Source organism: Pyxicephalus adspersus, chromosome 2 (genome assembly GCF_032062135.1).
Source record: "Pyxicephalus adspersus chromosome 2, UCB_Pads_2.0, whole genome shotgun sequence".
In the NCBI taxonomy this organism is placed as follows: Eukaryota; Metazoa; Chordata; class Amphibia; order Anura; family Pyxicephalidae; genus Pyxicephalus; species Pyxicephalus adspersus.
Window position 1 is genome coordinate 19359163 of NC_092859.1, and position 16336 is coordinate 19375498.

General features: G+C 37.7%; 2 protein-coding genes across 2 annotated transcripts in view; one reads left to right on the forward strand and one right to left on the reverse strand.

The window, feature by feature from the left end:
* The first annotated feature begins 1574 nt into the window (after positions 1–1574).
* On the forward strand, positions 1575–6041 carry NKX6-3 (NK6 homeobox 3). The gene is made up of 3 exons (XM_072399808.1): positions 1575–3041; positions 4097–4266; positions 5019–6041. The coding sequence occupies exons 1-3, from the start codon at positions 2672–2674 to the stop codon at positions 5247–5249; spliced, it is 771 nt and encodes a 256-aa protein (XP_072255909.1). The 5' UTR covers positions 1575–2671; the 3' UTR covers positions 5250–6041.
* Positions 6042–15201: 9160 nt separating this feature from the next.
* The window catches only part of LOC140322338 (inositol polyphosphate-5-phosphatase A-like), a 32797-nt gene continuing 31662 nt past the window's right edge, over positions 15202–16336 (reverse strand). The window contains exons 12-16 of the mRNA XM_072398916.1: positions 16269–16334; positions 16061–16172; positions 15918–15986; positions 15781–15839; positions 15202–15432 (exon numbers count right to left, since the gene is read on the reverse strand). Of these exons, the coding sequence (XP_072255017.1) occupies positions 15786–15839; positions 15918–15986; positions 16061–16172; positions 16269–16334 (301 nt within the window). The 3' untranslated portion in view covers positions 15202–15432; positions 15781–15785. The remainder of the gene's footprint in view (positions 15433–15780; positions 15840–15917; positions 15987–16060; positions 16173–16268; positions 16335–16336) is intronic.

Consider the following 16336-nt stretch of genomic DNA (forward strand, 5'->3'; position numbering starts at 1 on the left):
CACATGAACAATAACTGTGTACTGTAGTCTTCTTCATGGGTAAATAAGGCATCCCCCTGAAAATAAGCCCTAGAGCATATTTTGGCCTTCAAAAAAAAATAAGACAGTGTCTTATCATCGGGGAAACAGGGTAGTAAAAGTGGCAATAAGGTTGTTTGAAAAAAAAAAATCACTAATCTTTACTATTTCTTAAGTTGGTGATCTTTATTGATCCATTTGAAGCAGTGGTCAATTCTGAATGATAAATAAATATCAATGCAGGGCATTAGTTCTGGCAATCAGATGATCTTTATCTTCTACTTATAAAATGTATAAGTCTCCAGCTACTAGGAGCATTGCATGTGTTTACCCTAGATCAGGCTTGACCATATCTGATACCCCTTTTGTAAAACAAAAAAAAATTATAAAGAACAATTTTTTGGTATATATTTTTTGTTTATTGAAGTTTTAGAGCAAAAAAAAAGCAACAAACTATATGCCATTTCACAAAGGGAACAAAAAAACTAAAATGTACAATCAGAAAAAAGGGTTATAACAAGGCAGACTGTGTCATATATTATAGAAACCATCAAATCATTGGATAAAACCCAAAAAATACAAAGTGCAAAAGACTTTGTGGAAACATGAATTAGGACAATATAGAAAAGACAAGAAACAAAAAAAAGTAACAAAATGGTAAAAACCTGGCTTTGTGTTGACCTCAGATCTTTAAGGTGTGACTATTATCTTTTATATATTTAGGTAAGTCCTGGAAGACTATCCAAGGGACCAGATGTAAAGATATTTTTCTGTCCTATCATGAACGCTGGATTTAAGGTCCTCCATAGGCATATTAACATTAACCAGACACAGTCGGTGGAGATAGGCTGGGGAAGAACAATTTTTTTACCCTATTAAGCAGCAAGTAAAACTATATTCAGACACATTAATAAAATTACAAACTATTTATAGAAATAGGGTTTTGAAAACAATAATGTGTACTGCCAGGAACTTTCAACTGGCCTCTTTCATCTTTAAAAGACTAAAGTTTCCCTTTAAAAAAGGCCAAAAAGGCAGATTTTACTTAAAGATTGTAGGACAGATAAAGCAAACTGGAGATAATATAAAAGGACAAGGAGTGTGAATAAATGTCAGCAGGGGTTCATGGTAGGAGCCTGTCCCCCGTCTGTAACCTATGTGTTGCTAATCCTTAATTTCTTGTCCATTTATTTCATATAAAATCAATGGATTTCGTTCTGCCAAATCCTGGCCGTTATGTTAACCCTACCATAAGCTAGCAGGTCAATATTAATTAAGTGGGGGCTTTCTAAGCTCTAAAGTGTCCGCCAGTTCTATATAAACACAAATTCAAAAGACGCCTTGTTATTTTTTGTATTCATACAACTCTGTAGGATTTCATTAACATTTATTATATCCTAATTGGTTAAGATATGGCTGATTGATAAAGAGATCATTTTAAATACATAATGCAAAGTAAAAATGGTTCTCGGTATATGAATAAAATTATAGATTAAATAGTTAAACAGAAGAAAATTGTAAAAATAAAAAAAAATGGTATTTGAATTGACAAACACTTCAAATGTATTGTTCCCGGGTTGTGTACTGCAATCTGTTAGCTCGCCATAAATCCTGCTGTAGCAGAGGGGATAGGCAGCTTCAGTTTGTGGACAAACATCTCTGTGGAAAAATCAAACTCATTAATTCCCTATCTTAAAGTTCAATTTATCTAAGGACGTCCGGCAGGGTGCGAAGGCTGTGGGGAGCGGCCAATCGTTGGCCATCACCAAACCCCCCCTTACCTTGGCCAATAACTAAGCTGCATGGGTGAGGGAGGAGGTGAGCCAATGTGAAGTGTAGGTTCACCTGCATTCGACGAGGAAGACTATAAGAAGAAGAAAACTTATTGAGATTGGAGAGGAGGGGAAATAGAATCTAAAGGGAGCCATTACGGGACAGTTGATGGTGCAGCAAGAGCAGAAGTAGACCAAGAAAAAAGAAGGGGAAGGTGAACTTGGAAAGCGACCCACACTAAGAAAGAAGTTTTTGAGAAAGATCCAAGGGTTAGCGGTAGAAGAGAAAGCTTGGGGGAATATAGATAAAGAAATCGAAGAAAGCAAAGTGAACAAAGGAAATGATTATTACAAAACAAGTGAGATAGAGTGGAAGAAAATAGAGGGAGAGACTAAGACAGAGGGAAGTAGAAAAAGAGGGAGCTCGAGAGGGAGACACTGAAGGAGCGAGGCAATTGAGAAATGAGACTTTGAGAGAGACAGTGACTGAGTGAGAGATAGTGAGGAACAGAGAGGGGGGCAGGGAAGGAAGACAAGGTGAGAGAAAGCCAAAGGAGAATAAAGGGAAGAAGAGGGTGGTGAGAGGAGCTAGGAGCTCAGGGAAAGTAGGGATATGGAGCAATAAAGGTAGACTAGAGAAGGCAGAGAGGTGGGGACAAACAAGAAAGAATGTTAGTACAGATTTTTCAGCAAGTCTGGAAACTAGGAATTATTTCTTGAAAGTCTCTCTGGAATCACACTTTACTAGAACCTGGGAAGGCGTGAAAGACTAAATATAGGGTTCAGAACCTTTTTAATGGTTTGACCCACCCTGAAGAACTTCTCAGCTTTACTGCTGGTGCCATCTCTCAAGAGCAGGTAATCTAAATCACTTCAAAACTATGGAGACCCACCATCCTGGAGCCTTTATGCTGCCTACCTACACCGACATTAAAACCTCCGGCTGCCAGTTTCCTGCCCACACCACCTTCCACAAGCTTAGCAGTTCAGTATTGGGGTGCCATCTCCCAACTGGTACACCACATGGCATCTCAGACATACTCAGCAGACCACTGCCTCCTCCACATGGTGGGGTTCTTCCTGCATACCCTGCTGTCCCAGCTTATGGACGAGCTTCATCTACGGGGAGCTGCTTTGGAGATCAAGCAGGTATCATAGCTAAAGGTGGAAACCCGTACAGCACACAAGGCCAGACTGGTTGGACAGATATCGGTCAAGAATGGAGAGCAGGCAACAGGACGCTCAGTAATGGTGAGTAATTTTCTGATATTGTTATTGATTTATAAATCTTCAAAGGATTTGGAATGATGTGCAAAATGAAAACTTAGAGATAACCATTTATAAGACTAGAATAGCAAATAGCAATAAATGCTTCTTTTAAGAGCTTACAAACTAATAGGTAAGAAAATATATACAAATAGGAGAAACAAGAAATATTGCAATGAATGCTGTAAAGAAGTGTTATAGAATTAACTATTCTTGCTAAAAAAATACAGAAACTTCAATAATGAAATAGATTACCAGTCAAAGTCAGTGGGACTTATACTTAAACTTGATTTATGACATGCTGGTTTGTCCCTTCCAGAAAATTATAGAAAAACATTTACAGAATATGGTTGCTCTACACTTACAGATATTCCATAGGGAATTTTGTTACTATTTTTTTGATAAAATGGCATAAAACATAAAATATGTATATACATTAATATGCATATACATTTTATTTTATGTTAATAAATAAAATGAAAGTGTTATTTGGATTATGTGATTTTGTCAAGTATAAAAAACTAAAAAGTAGCTGTAATTGGGATAAACAATATATACAGTTTCTCCAGTAAAAAATATGCTTCAAAAAAATATAGGCGTCATTTTTGTATGAAAAAAAGTTTCAACACAAATGGTAAGCCGATTTACACCTATGGAAATACAATCTTTGTGTGTTACAGTGGCTTACAAAAACCTACTGTGAAATCATTGTACAACAATAAACGTATAACAATTATAAAAAATGATTCCTAAAATTTCCTGTGAAAAGATACATTGGTCAATATTGTTTTTACAACATCATTATTTCCTAGAACTGAGTTATTGTTAATGTGCTAAAACGCTATGAATGCCCATTGTCCAGTGATTTTGCCAACAATAATTTCTCTGAGTTTAGATTAGAAGAAAGTTGTTTATAACCCAATACAAAGAGTGTCAGAGAAGGCAGCGTCTGTCGGAGGTTGTGTTGTTTAATAATGGCCCCATCTAATGAGCCTAGATAACAATGCTTTATTATTTCTTTTTTTGTTTTGTTTTCTCAGTCCCAACAGGGAATGCTGATGTTTCTTCAAGAAAGAAGCACACTCGCCCCACTTTCACCGGCCATCAAATCTTTGCTTTAGAGAAAACATTTGAACAGACTAAGTATCTTGCAGGCCCAGAAAGGGCACGACTGGCCTTCAGCCTGGGCATGAGTGAATCTCAAGTCAAGGTAGGAAATGTTATATTATATGTGAGATTGGTATTATTGTATTATTATCATATGTATATTCAATAGATCTTTAAGACAATACAATATTGGTTGATTGTAAAATATTGATTACAATCAATGGATATTTTACAATGAGACTGGGCAAAGGATAGATGGATAGATAGGTAGATAGATAGATGGATAGATAGGTAGATAGATAGATAGATAGATTAAACTATCTAACATTATGAATGTCAGTAGACCCAGAGGAAGGCAAAACAAAAAAAATAAACATTATAAAGCATAATCCAATATGCTCCAACAGGGAAAGAGTAGCCTAAGAGAATCAGGTTCCCCCTGGAGTAACAATCTGCAATGTTGTTTCCTCTTAATAATATTAATCATTTATATTTTGCACATTTTGAAACATATCCAACTCTTTGTAGCCTTCTATAGAGTTGTCTAGATTTAGTTTTTGTTTTACATTTTTACAACTATTACTGGGAAGAACATTTTCTATATTCAAAGGTTAAACCTATTTTTTTCTTATTAGACGCAAATAGTGCCCATTTGTCTTGCATTGACCCTCATGTTAAAAAATATTAGATTTGCATCAAGTTTAATGTATGGACCATTATTAAATTTGTACGGGTTCAAAATATTTTGCCATAACTGGCTAGTTCTAATTGATAATATGTGAATAGAAATATATTTATTAGATACTGAGGCTGACGGCTTAACACATCCTGTGATATCTATTGTCGTCTGTCCAGGTCTGGTTCCAGAACCGACGCACTAAGTGGCGTAAGAAGAGCAGCATAGACCCCACCAGCCAACCAACCCTTGGCACCCGGGCCACTGGGGAACTGACACCTTCTGAGAATGAAGATGATGAATACAGCAAGCCACTAGATCCTGATTCAGACGATGAGAAAATACGCTTGTTACTGCGGAAACATCGAGCAGCATTCTCCGTGCTTAGCCTGACCCCCCACAACCTGTAATAAAGACTAACTGAACATAATCAGACCTCATCAGAGGGAAACTCCAAAGATATCATTACCGATCATTTATCACTGATAACAAGTACAACTATCACTGGACGCAATCATGGACTCCATCATCTGTGATAGGCAACATGTGACTTTAATGGAACCAGCCAGAACAGAAAATATAATGTAGACTCTACACCGATACAATAACTAAAACCTTACAAATATCAATTAATCAGTGTGTGTATGTGTGTGTGTGAGAGAGAGAGAGAGATATAGTCTTATTTATTCTGGTATAGACTCATATAATCAAAAGTGATGCAATTCAGTCTCTTTGAAAATACGCCAAGTGAAACTTTAGTTTGATAAATGAGTAAATGCTGCTGCCAATATTTTGTTTGAAAGGTTTTGTTTTACACGTTATATGAAGGTTTCTACATGATGAGTCAGCACAGACTGAAGGACAGTAATGTTATTATATTTTAGGGGAATAAAAAGGTATCAGAAAGCTAAGAGAAAGTTGGATAGCCGCTGTATGCCTAGATATGATAAAAATTAAAAATCTAATTCAATCGTCTACAAATCTGTAGGACACAAATAACCAACTCATATTCCACATTCTGATATTTCCCAAATGTAATAAACAGTGTTGAAATATTCCAGACATCTTTGGCCAATGTGCCATGGGGCCCATCCAATGACATACAAGATATCTTGGCCAATGCACGTCCTCCAACTTTTGTACAAATGTAGAACAGTACAGGACGATGCCTATTTATGATGGCCTTACAGTATAGAGCAGTGTTTTTCAACCAGGGTTTCATGGAACCCTAGGGTTCCTCCAGAGATTGCTGAGGGTGTCATGGGCAGTTTGGACCTCTCAGGTTAGTTTAACTGACACCAATCATTCTTTTGGCTATCTGTTAGAGTGATATTTCTCCCACTGATCACCACGCTAATCTACTGTGAACTAAGGGGTTGCACGGGTTCCCTGAGACCTAAAAGTTAATTTAAAGGTTCCCGCCATTAAAATGGTTAAGAAAAGTTGGTATAGATGCAAAGGTGAGGAAGAGGTGATAGACAGCACATATATTGGTATATTTGCATCAGGTGTCAATTCACCAGTACACAACAGATGTTTTTCTTGTGTCTCTATCTTCATTATATATATATTTATATATATAGATATAGAAATATATAGAAATATACTGTTTTAAAGGGCACAAAAGCATTATGCTCTTGCTCAAGAATCTTAACTAAATAGTAATTACAGGGCATTATTGCATTTTAAATGTTGTTCTCCAATAAATTTAAAAATTAAAAAAAACTCATGGAGCTCTAAAAGATTGACTAAACATAAACATCAATGACATTTCCAGGAACAAGTCTTTGTGATTTCCCCTGGAAATAAAATTCCACCAACAGATTATGAATGATAACCCTTTGAAAAAATCAGTATTAATTATTGATGAAAGCTTTGCCGCAGAATTCAGCAAGAAGAGTCAAAGAGAGCCAAATTTTCACCATGGATCCAGGATCCGCAGAATAGAATTCTACTGCATTGCAGCTAACGTGCGGTTCTTCTTAAACAGATTCTATCATTTACATACAGTTCAACCGAGAGGAGTGCATATTTTATATACGTTGTTGGGGGACTATGTATCCTTACTCTTGTGATTCACTTCGGTACTCCCATCTCTGCATCTATAAGTGGAACTGGCACACACCAAATACATTGAACACCAATAAAATGAGTATCTACTTTGTCTATGCTGCCTTTTTTTTTTTTTTTTAAAAGATATCATTTTACAAATGTGAGATCCCTGCACCCTGTGTATGTAGCCTTTCATAATAGACTTTAAATTATTATCTGCAACTTGAAAAGAAATTCACTTGAATGATATATACACAAGGGGTTTTATGGCATGAAAACTAAACCCGATTATTTCTTCAGTGTTTGTAGATCGAAGGGGTTAAATAATAGGATTTGGCTCTCCTCATTAGGGCGTGGTAGGACTTGGAATGAGAGGTTCAGGTCATTTATCTTAATGAGGTTTGATAAGCGAAGGTGTAAAGTATTTCTCATTTTCCCCAATTAAAGATAATGAGTGACATAGTGGTCAGAGTTTTACAAGCTTGTGCAATTACAGTTCAACTGCAATAAAAAGAACCTGGTATCCGTGATCGGTAATGTACAGAGAACCAGTCATGATTTTACTGAATTAATTCGTGGCCTTGTATTTAGTTTGAACTCATTATATGAGTCTGACTTTTCTGCTGTAAAGGGAGGGAGGAAGGAATGAGTTCACACCAAGTGAAAAAGTAGCTTCCCAGACCACTTATCAGCCGACTCTAAAGCCTATTTCTGTGTTTACAAGTATGTATAGCATATGTGCACTCAAAACCCTGTAGCCAGAATGGAGAACCTTTGTCATATGTGTCCTGTATTATAACTGATTTCTGATTCTGCTGGCAAGAAGTCAAAAAGGCCAAAGCATAATAAAATTATCACTAACAGAGAAACATGGGAAAGGACCATGGTCAGGTTTCTACAACAGCCTTACTAAAATGATTTAGACTCACCTGATTGGTATGGCCATTGTCATCTAGTACCCAGGTTACACCAGCCCATTCCACATATTCCCCTGGAGGTCAAAGCCCCATTTTCAACCTTGGAACAACATCCACATTGATTGACAAAGCCAATCTTTGGGGGCTACTCACCCACTTTTTGACAGATGGGATTATAAAATGTTTGTGCACATGGTTTGACACAAGAACAGAAGATGAGAGTTAAAAAATGACTGCAAACAAAACCACCCAACTTTCCAACAACATTAGAAAATAACATTCACATTGTGCTAATGAAATCCAAGCTGCCCTTGAGAGAAACTTGTCCCTGGGTCGGACCCGTGCAGTATATTTGAATGCATTATAAACAGAAACTGCAATAAAATGTCAGGGGAGTGGCCCTATAATAATTGTCATCTCCTTTATGTTCTGACTGTCAGGGCCCTTCACTTGGACACAATACGGCATATCTATATAGCTGAGAGGTTATCTAGCAGCTAATAATTGTGGCATTGCAAACAACGATGGACAGGGCACAAAGGTTTATGTGTATTAGAACTTCACATGAATTAGTAGAGCATTTTTCAACTTTGCCAAATCACATGAAAATTTTGAATTTAAAAAACCCCCTTGAATAAAATAGCTTGCTACATAGCTGTACCTGACTGGGCAGCCTGAATCATTGCTGGCTTGTTGGAGAAAGTTTTACTAATAAAGTGAAACAAAACCACAAAAGTGGTATTTGTGGCTAATAGGTGTAAAAGCAGCATCTTGGGGTGTCTCTTCTGAAGCAGGAGTATTATAAAATGAATGACATGTCCTGGCCAAAAATAAAGTCCCCAAGCCAGTAGGGTCATTATTGTAATCTGGGTTGCTTCTTTTGCTCAGGTCTCCCAGGCTTAGTAATGGTATGTGCCCAAAAATAAGGTCGGATGACTACCTGTATAAACTTCAGATGAAAACAAATTTTGTGAATGTGTAAATGTATAAAATATTAAATCGTATTTTGGACTAAGCATTGCATCTTTATTTAATATTAACAGAACTAAGTAATTTTAATGAATAATTATTAATAAAAATCACCACAATTCCATATTTAGACCTAAACAAAATACAGACTAGTTTACCAGTATAAGAAACTCCCACAGTTCTGAAACAGAAAAAAGTAGGAATCATTTCTCTGACGTTCCAAAAGTTGCAGAAAACTCCTGAAATATTTCCAAACAAATATGTCCCAAAGGTGAAAAAATATCAATTTGTTTTTCTTTACCTTTTTAAGTTGAGCTACAGCTCACAAAAGTGTCCCTTAATTGGTGGGACCTCTTTCCTCCTCAGTGGTCACTCTTTAGAATGGAATCTTTTACAGATGGGATTTTCTTAGCTTTAGCTTACTTTTGGATATCTTTAGGAGTGACATTCTTCCCACTGCTCAACCATGTAGGAGGCTTTCTTCCTACTGATCACCACACAAATGTACTGTGAGCTGTGGATTATATATGAATATTATAGTAGGGTTCCTTAAGACCTGAAAGCTATTTCATAGGGTTCCCCCATGTTAAAAAGGACAAGAAACACTGGGTTAGATCATATACTTTCTAACCTTTGCTACTTTACTACTACTGGCATCTCAAAGGACTCCATACATAGACTGGAAAGCTTTTGATATAAAAGCCTTGGCAGCAGAAAACCCCCTGCCTCAGAATATGTTGTTGTCAACTGAGTTTTCTCTTTTATGTGCCTGTCACATTAACGCCAAGTATTTTTTAAAGGTATTAATAACTTTATCAAGACTTTGATAAAGGAAAATTAACTGCCTAATGCTGACACAGCACAATGTGTTGAGTCTGTTGACATGCTGTGGTAGAAAATATGATTGTGATAGCTGGCGCCCCGGATCCTTTAGTTGCACTGCTTCTACTGTTTTATGATATTGCCTCACCATCCCTCTTTGAAAGCAATTATATTTGTAGTATGGACACTTCGACCTATTGTGCCTTGGTACTGCACCCATTTAGGATGTAGAAACTGACAAAAAGCCTATCAGAGTCTTCAAGCGCAACTATGATGACCCCATCTGGTCTACTCACATTAGGTTCTTCAAGTCTATCCCTGGATCCATCACCCCATAATATTATTACAGCTTGTGTTGATGAGGGTTTGTGTGAGAACTGTACATCTTTATATAAAAGCTATACAATATGTAGGTCAGAAGAAGGTTAACCTCAGATCAGAAGCACCTGTGAAGTTTGGGAAGCTTCTCGAACCAATCTCAAATGTAAGCTAAATGCACCTAATAGAAGGTTTCATGGATGGGGCCGTAGTGTAGTTCCCATGTCGTAGCTCACAGGGCTTTTACTCCATTGCTAAATTAATGGTTGTCCTTTGGGTTCACTTTGGCCTGGAGATATGGTTAACCCCTGACCACTGTCAGTAAATTGGTGTTGTCTTGGCAGGCTGTTGGTTTGTGTGTTGCCTCATACTATAAAATCCCACCTCAGTCTTGCTTCAGAACATTTGTGGCCAGCACGGCCAATACCACCTTTTAAACTTTCTGACTCTTGTTGTGGTGTTTGTTGCTGGAGCTGATAATCTCATAGTTCTAGCTAATCTTGGTCATTTTTGAGTGGTTCATTTGAGCTCATAGGTTAAGGCTATTTAATTATTTTTATGTTTTGTTTATTACCCAACTAATAAACAAGTATATGTTTTAGGTTATTATTAGGCTAATATATTGACATCTATGTTTTTAGTAGTTTGTTAAATATATAATTTGGCTCTCTTGTCCCTTTCCAGCCTTGACAAAGCTTCTACCACTATTGAAACCAATTGATTGTTCTTACAGTTTGTATCCTAATAGTAAACAGTATGAAGTTTCTGGAAGATTGGCAAACTCTAACATATATGAAGTCCTTGTGCAAACATCTCCATCAAAGAAAAGATTTGAGATGATGGTTTAAAAAACAAACTAACACACTGCAGGCTTAGTCCATATATCATAACCTGCAATTAGAGACAGGCAATGAAAAGTTTGCACACATGGTAAAATAAATACGTCAGATAATCTTCTATACTTCCTCATCAGAAATGACAGCAGCTGTTATAAGCTGTCCTTTAAGTGTATGCCCAGCCAGAAACCTGTTCTTAGTTTTGTAAAGAAAGGGGAAGTATAGAGAACTCTCAGTAACAGGAGTTCTAATCCTTCCCAAATCGTACACATTCTTTTGGCTTGAAATACAATAAAACCATCAATATACCCTTAACTTGGCAGTCATATATAAAGGCTAATCAATTGAAAGGTGGTATTTCTGTGATTAGTGGATGTTATATGGGGTCTGCTGGGCTGATCAACTACTGGGTCTGTGCAGAGTGTCAGCAGGAATTGTGACTCTAGGTTGCTAAACAGCTGAAATTCACAAAACTTTGCAGTGTGGACATGCACTGATAACATTTTTCCATCAATAGAAATATTTCTATGTACACAATATGGAGGGGGACAGCACTAATGACTCAAAAATATCAACTTCACATATCCAACATAAAAGAGGAATAACCCACCCAAAATAGTCTCAACACCAATGCTGACATCAATTCCATAAGGGTGAGGGCTGTAAGACCACCAGATGTATTTCATCTCTGTATTCTTGCTGTTTGCACAACTTTAAAGTACTTTAAAGGTATTTGCATGTTCTCCTCCAAAGCATGATTAGCTATATACCTTTACATTGTACCTGTATGGGCATAAAGTGGGAATATTTGAGGAATGGGACTTCAGGGAAGAATATTTAAATATTCCTATGCCTTTTATATAATAAAATATATCTGGAGTTCAGGTACATTAAAATGTTATGTTTTGAAAATGTGTGATCGGGCAGGTCTGTAAAGTAGAAGGGAGCAGGCAATGCCCTTTTTGCAATAAAACATATAGTATCCCCTGGCACTAGAGGTTAAATGGGTTACAAGTTTCCCCATTCAAAACAAAACAAAAGTTTCTCCATTGAGAGTTCTTCTGCAGTCCCACTGCGATCCCCGGGCACTAGGGGTTAATTAACCTCTAGTGCCTGAAGGGATCTTCTCAAGGAATACGGCCGCGGCTGCATTAATTGAGAACAGTGTGCAATCCGCGGCACTAGAGGTTAATTAAATGTTAATTAAAAGATGGTTAATTAACCTCCAGTGCCCCGGGAATCACAAAAAGGGGGATTCCCAGGGAATCCTGTGAATCCTCCTGTTATAATATCCTCGATCTTCCGATGTTCCGATGGTTTCGCCCAAATTTAGCGGAACCATTGGAAGTTCGAGGAAATTTTCGTGAGAATGTGAGAGGCATTCTTACTCATCCCTAGTATTTACCTGCCTGATCGCTGTTGCATGTGCAGCTCAGTGTAGGATGCCAGGATATTCGGTGCATACTGGCATCCCTTAGGGCTCCTGAGACTAAATGAACACCTGCTTGAGAGTTCTTTGTGACTTGGCCAGTCAAGATTACCAAAGATCTAATCCAGAAAAAGAGAAAAGGCGAGAAGATGGCAGCACCCATGCGATCAGACAGGTAAGGTTATTTTATTGCAGAAGAGACGTCATCTGTCCCTTCTGCAACAAAGGATCTGTCTGGTCACAATTTATTATTTCTAGAGTTTAGCTTGGCTTTAAAGAAGCAATGTTACCTTCCCAAATGTCTCAGCAAACAGGTCTTTATTCACTTTGCCTGCTTTTCTATGCCGCTTGTAAGAGCCAACATCACACCCTTGGACATGTGACAGAGCCATTGGTTACTAGCCCTGTGTACCCAGCAATTCCCATATTCCTCTATACCCTAAGGCTAGAAGTCAATGTCCACTCAGCAAGTCATTTCTAACAATTGCATGAATCATTGATTTCCAAAATATTAACATCAACTTCACAGAAGCACGGTCGTTATACAAGACTCATATTATGTAAGTATTTAAAATAAACCCTAGTTACCTCCTAAATATTAAACTAACTTTGACAGATGCATAAAAAGGACAATGGAGAACTTACAATGTATGTTTTCTTGTGCCCCAGAATAACTTGTGTAAGGTGAAATCTCATTATCAGTTGGGTGTGTTTAATTCTTACATCAAACAAATGTAAACTTTCGAAAGGAAATATTGATCCCACTTCTCACATGTCAGATTGTAGATCCTACATGTGAGCCACAGATTTTGTATGGGCGATATACAATTCCTACATAGCAGGAAACACAGGTTTGTGTGATGTCTGAGAAAGGTGGCTATGGTTTTAAAAAACCGATGTCATAGTAATCAGAAAGAATGTTAAATTCTCTTGCCCGCCACCAGTCTATTTCTGTCTCAAAGCAGATGAGAAGATGAAAAGGAGAAATTGTTCTTCTTTTGAACATTTTTAACATTTTTAACATTGCGCCTTTCATCACTCATAAAATCACCCTTTAGACACTACTAATCCTACGAACTAAGGGTCCTTGAGCACCCAAACTAAAAAGTAAAAATCTCAGAAAATGCCCACCACTTCTGCAGCATACAATAAATTTCAGGTCCTGACATTTTCGTGGACCCCTCCTGCAGAAGCACCCAAGGCAGCTTTTATGGGGCCAACATATTAGGCAGAACTGTACAGACAGAAATTGACACAGGAGGAGGAGAGGACCCTGCCCCGAAGAGCTTACAATCTAAGAGGTGGGGGAAGTATCAAACAATAGGGGGAGAGATAAGTAGTGGTGGAAAATAGTGAGGCGAAGTAGAGACAGAAGAAAACAGGTTGGCATGTTTGATCAAATGGGTTTTAAGGGTTCTTGAGTAGAAGGTAGGATCAAGCCGAAAAGGATGGGGAAGAGTGTTCAGAGAGTTAGGGCAGCTCTAGAAAAGTCTTGGAGCCATGCATGCGACGAGGTTATGAGTGAGGAAGTCATTAATAGGTCATTGGAGGGATGAAGAGAGTGGGATTTTCTATCAGGTCAGAAAAGTAAGTAGGACAAGGACTTTGGAGGAATTCGAAAGAAAAACACAGGAGCTTAAATTTGATTCTAAGGAAGCCAATGAAGAGAACTACAAGGACAGGCAGCAGAAGAGGTAGAAAGGATGGATAAGTCTGGCTTTAGCATTCATAATAGACAACCTTCTCTGTCTACCATTTGGCCTGGCTCTGGCATTGAAGAGACACTACGGATTAGCCTCCATCCTAACTTCATGCATGGATTGCTGCATACATTATTGTGATGCAAAGGGCTAAAAATGGAAACATACGGTAATAGGCCTTTGTGCAATGCAATGCAATCTATGAATACCCCCCTGCCATGAACAGTTAATGTATGATCCTTCTGATCTCACCTTTAGTGTTTTTTAAGGATATATCTGATTTAAAATGTCACCTCAAGGGTTAGGAAAGTTCTGATCTTCTGTCCAAAAGATGGCCCCTTGTTAGTAGGAAAACACAATATTATATTTTGGTAAATTTATATATTTTGTTTTGTATCATTTTTTTCCTTATATACATACTTTTCCCCCATAATAGGATCAATGATTTAGGAGTGAGACAACACTCTTTCATCTTTTCTATATTAATTGAGGGAAACAAGGACAAGGTAGGCGAGGTAGAAAGGGGCCCCAAACTGCACATGGATGCCCACCAGTGATCTACAGTTTCTTATTTTGTAAGCTTGCAAATGGCAACTTCTCAGTGAGGTTTTGTAAGGTACATACAAGGTACACAAAGGTTGTGGTTGAGATTTGCAGTGCATGCTGCTGGTGTTGACATATGTATGACATGTTCTTATGTTCTCTTTATCGGTGCTCTGTGGAAAGAAGCAAACAATGGCTTTGACAGCAATAGATTAAGAAGTATTTGGTCATCCTGGGCAGCCCATCTGTCACTGGTTATAAAAGCTGTCAACACACCTGATCCTTGTCCCACTGCTGGCCACTGCGGTTCAAGGCCCGACGATTCACTCCTGGAACGTTTCCATTATTGTGTCTAAAAACCCCTGTGGTCTTTTTTATATATATGATGTATATATATCATAAAAAACCTGAACTCCAAGGAGATATTAAAGGCATTAATTAGTGAAGCTCTGTAATCAATAATAAATGATTTAATTTTTTTATATTGTATTTTTATACAACCAGTCTACAAATTGATTTGGTATCTTTTGTAGTAACTATCCATATACTGAAGGAGAACTAGCAAACTAGGCTTCCTGAAAACAAAATGGAGCAAACTGACAGAGAGATAAGTATATCAGTCTGCAGTTTCTCCACTTACCGTCCAATAATAGACTGGAGGACGGGCCAAGACTTGTAAGTACTTCTCAACTGCATCGGAGAAAAAATCATGACTCCACCCTTGTCAGACAGAGCTGTGCAAATCAAATAATTTGGCGGATCAAACTTTTCCGATATATGTTTTATATCTGTGTATTTAAATTTGATTTTAAAAAGCACACAACAAGCAATGCTTACAGTAAGAGCACTTTATACAAATTGTACTTTAAATAAAACAATGATATAAATATTGATAATTGTAACAGACATCCCTAGACAAAGTTACCTCTGAGGGCAACATATATAAAAATAGGAAGCTATAGTAAAACGATGGTGTCATTTATTTGTAGTGTGATCCAGGTGTCTGCCTGTAAAGAAAATACAAAGGGTGGTCAAATATTTGTTGGCAAATATACTGCCCACCAACAGATGATACTTCACAACCAGGTTGATGCATTGAAACGACTTATGGCAAGAATACTGCAATTTGATTGGTTGTAATGGGTAATACAGATTGAGATTAATATACCTAGGTCCAGGCCCTATTTATAAAGGTGTCTTGAATTGTCACAGTATGTGGACAGAAATTAAAACAAATTTAATTAAGCATTGGAATAATAAAAGAACATCTTTGTTGGATGTAACCCAGGCCCAGGCAACCAGTCATGTTTTTCTCAGGCACAATATTTAATCAGGTCTGTTGTGAGATGCATTACCTTTGTTATTCTGCAGGCTGTTCTAATGGAGATTCCATTTGGAAGTAGAGGTACACAGGCTAGAGACATGGAAGAAGAACCATTAGTATGCCCTGAGCACTAAAAACGATATTATTTCCAATTAAATGTGCTCTCACCTTGTGATCGCCCATACAGGCGTCTCCTCCAATACGCTCATACTTGACGCTGTTTTTGCCCTCCTTAACCTGCAGAAGAGAGGAGAATGAACAGGAGCACCAGAAGAGTTCTGGTGACAACAGAGAAGAGACAGATCACTAACCTTCTGCAGCAGAGCACGGGCAGGATGAGACATCAAGACTCGGTCACACCATGCTGGACATCGTGTACCCATGAACTCAGTAGGTTCTGTAACATTTTCACTGAACGGGTAACTAGGAATAAACAGAGCACAAGCTCACTGGTACAAAGACCAATATTGCACACATTTACTGTGTATTATTTACCAATGAAAGGGAAAAATGTCTTACGTGGGTGGAAAGGAGATTTGGACCTCGGTCAGCTCATTCAGAAATGGGACTGGCTCATGGTCAAAGCG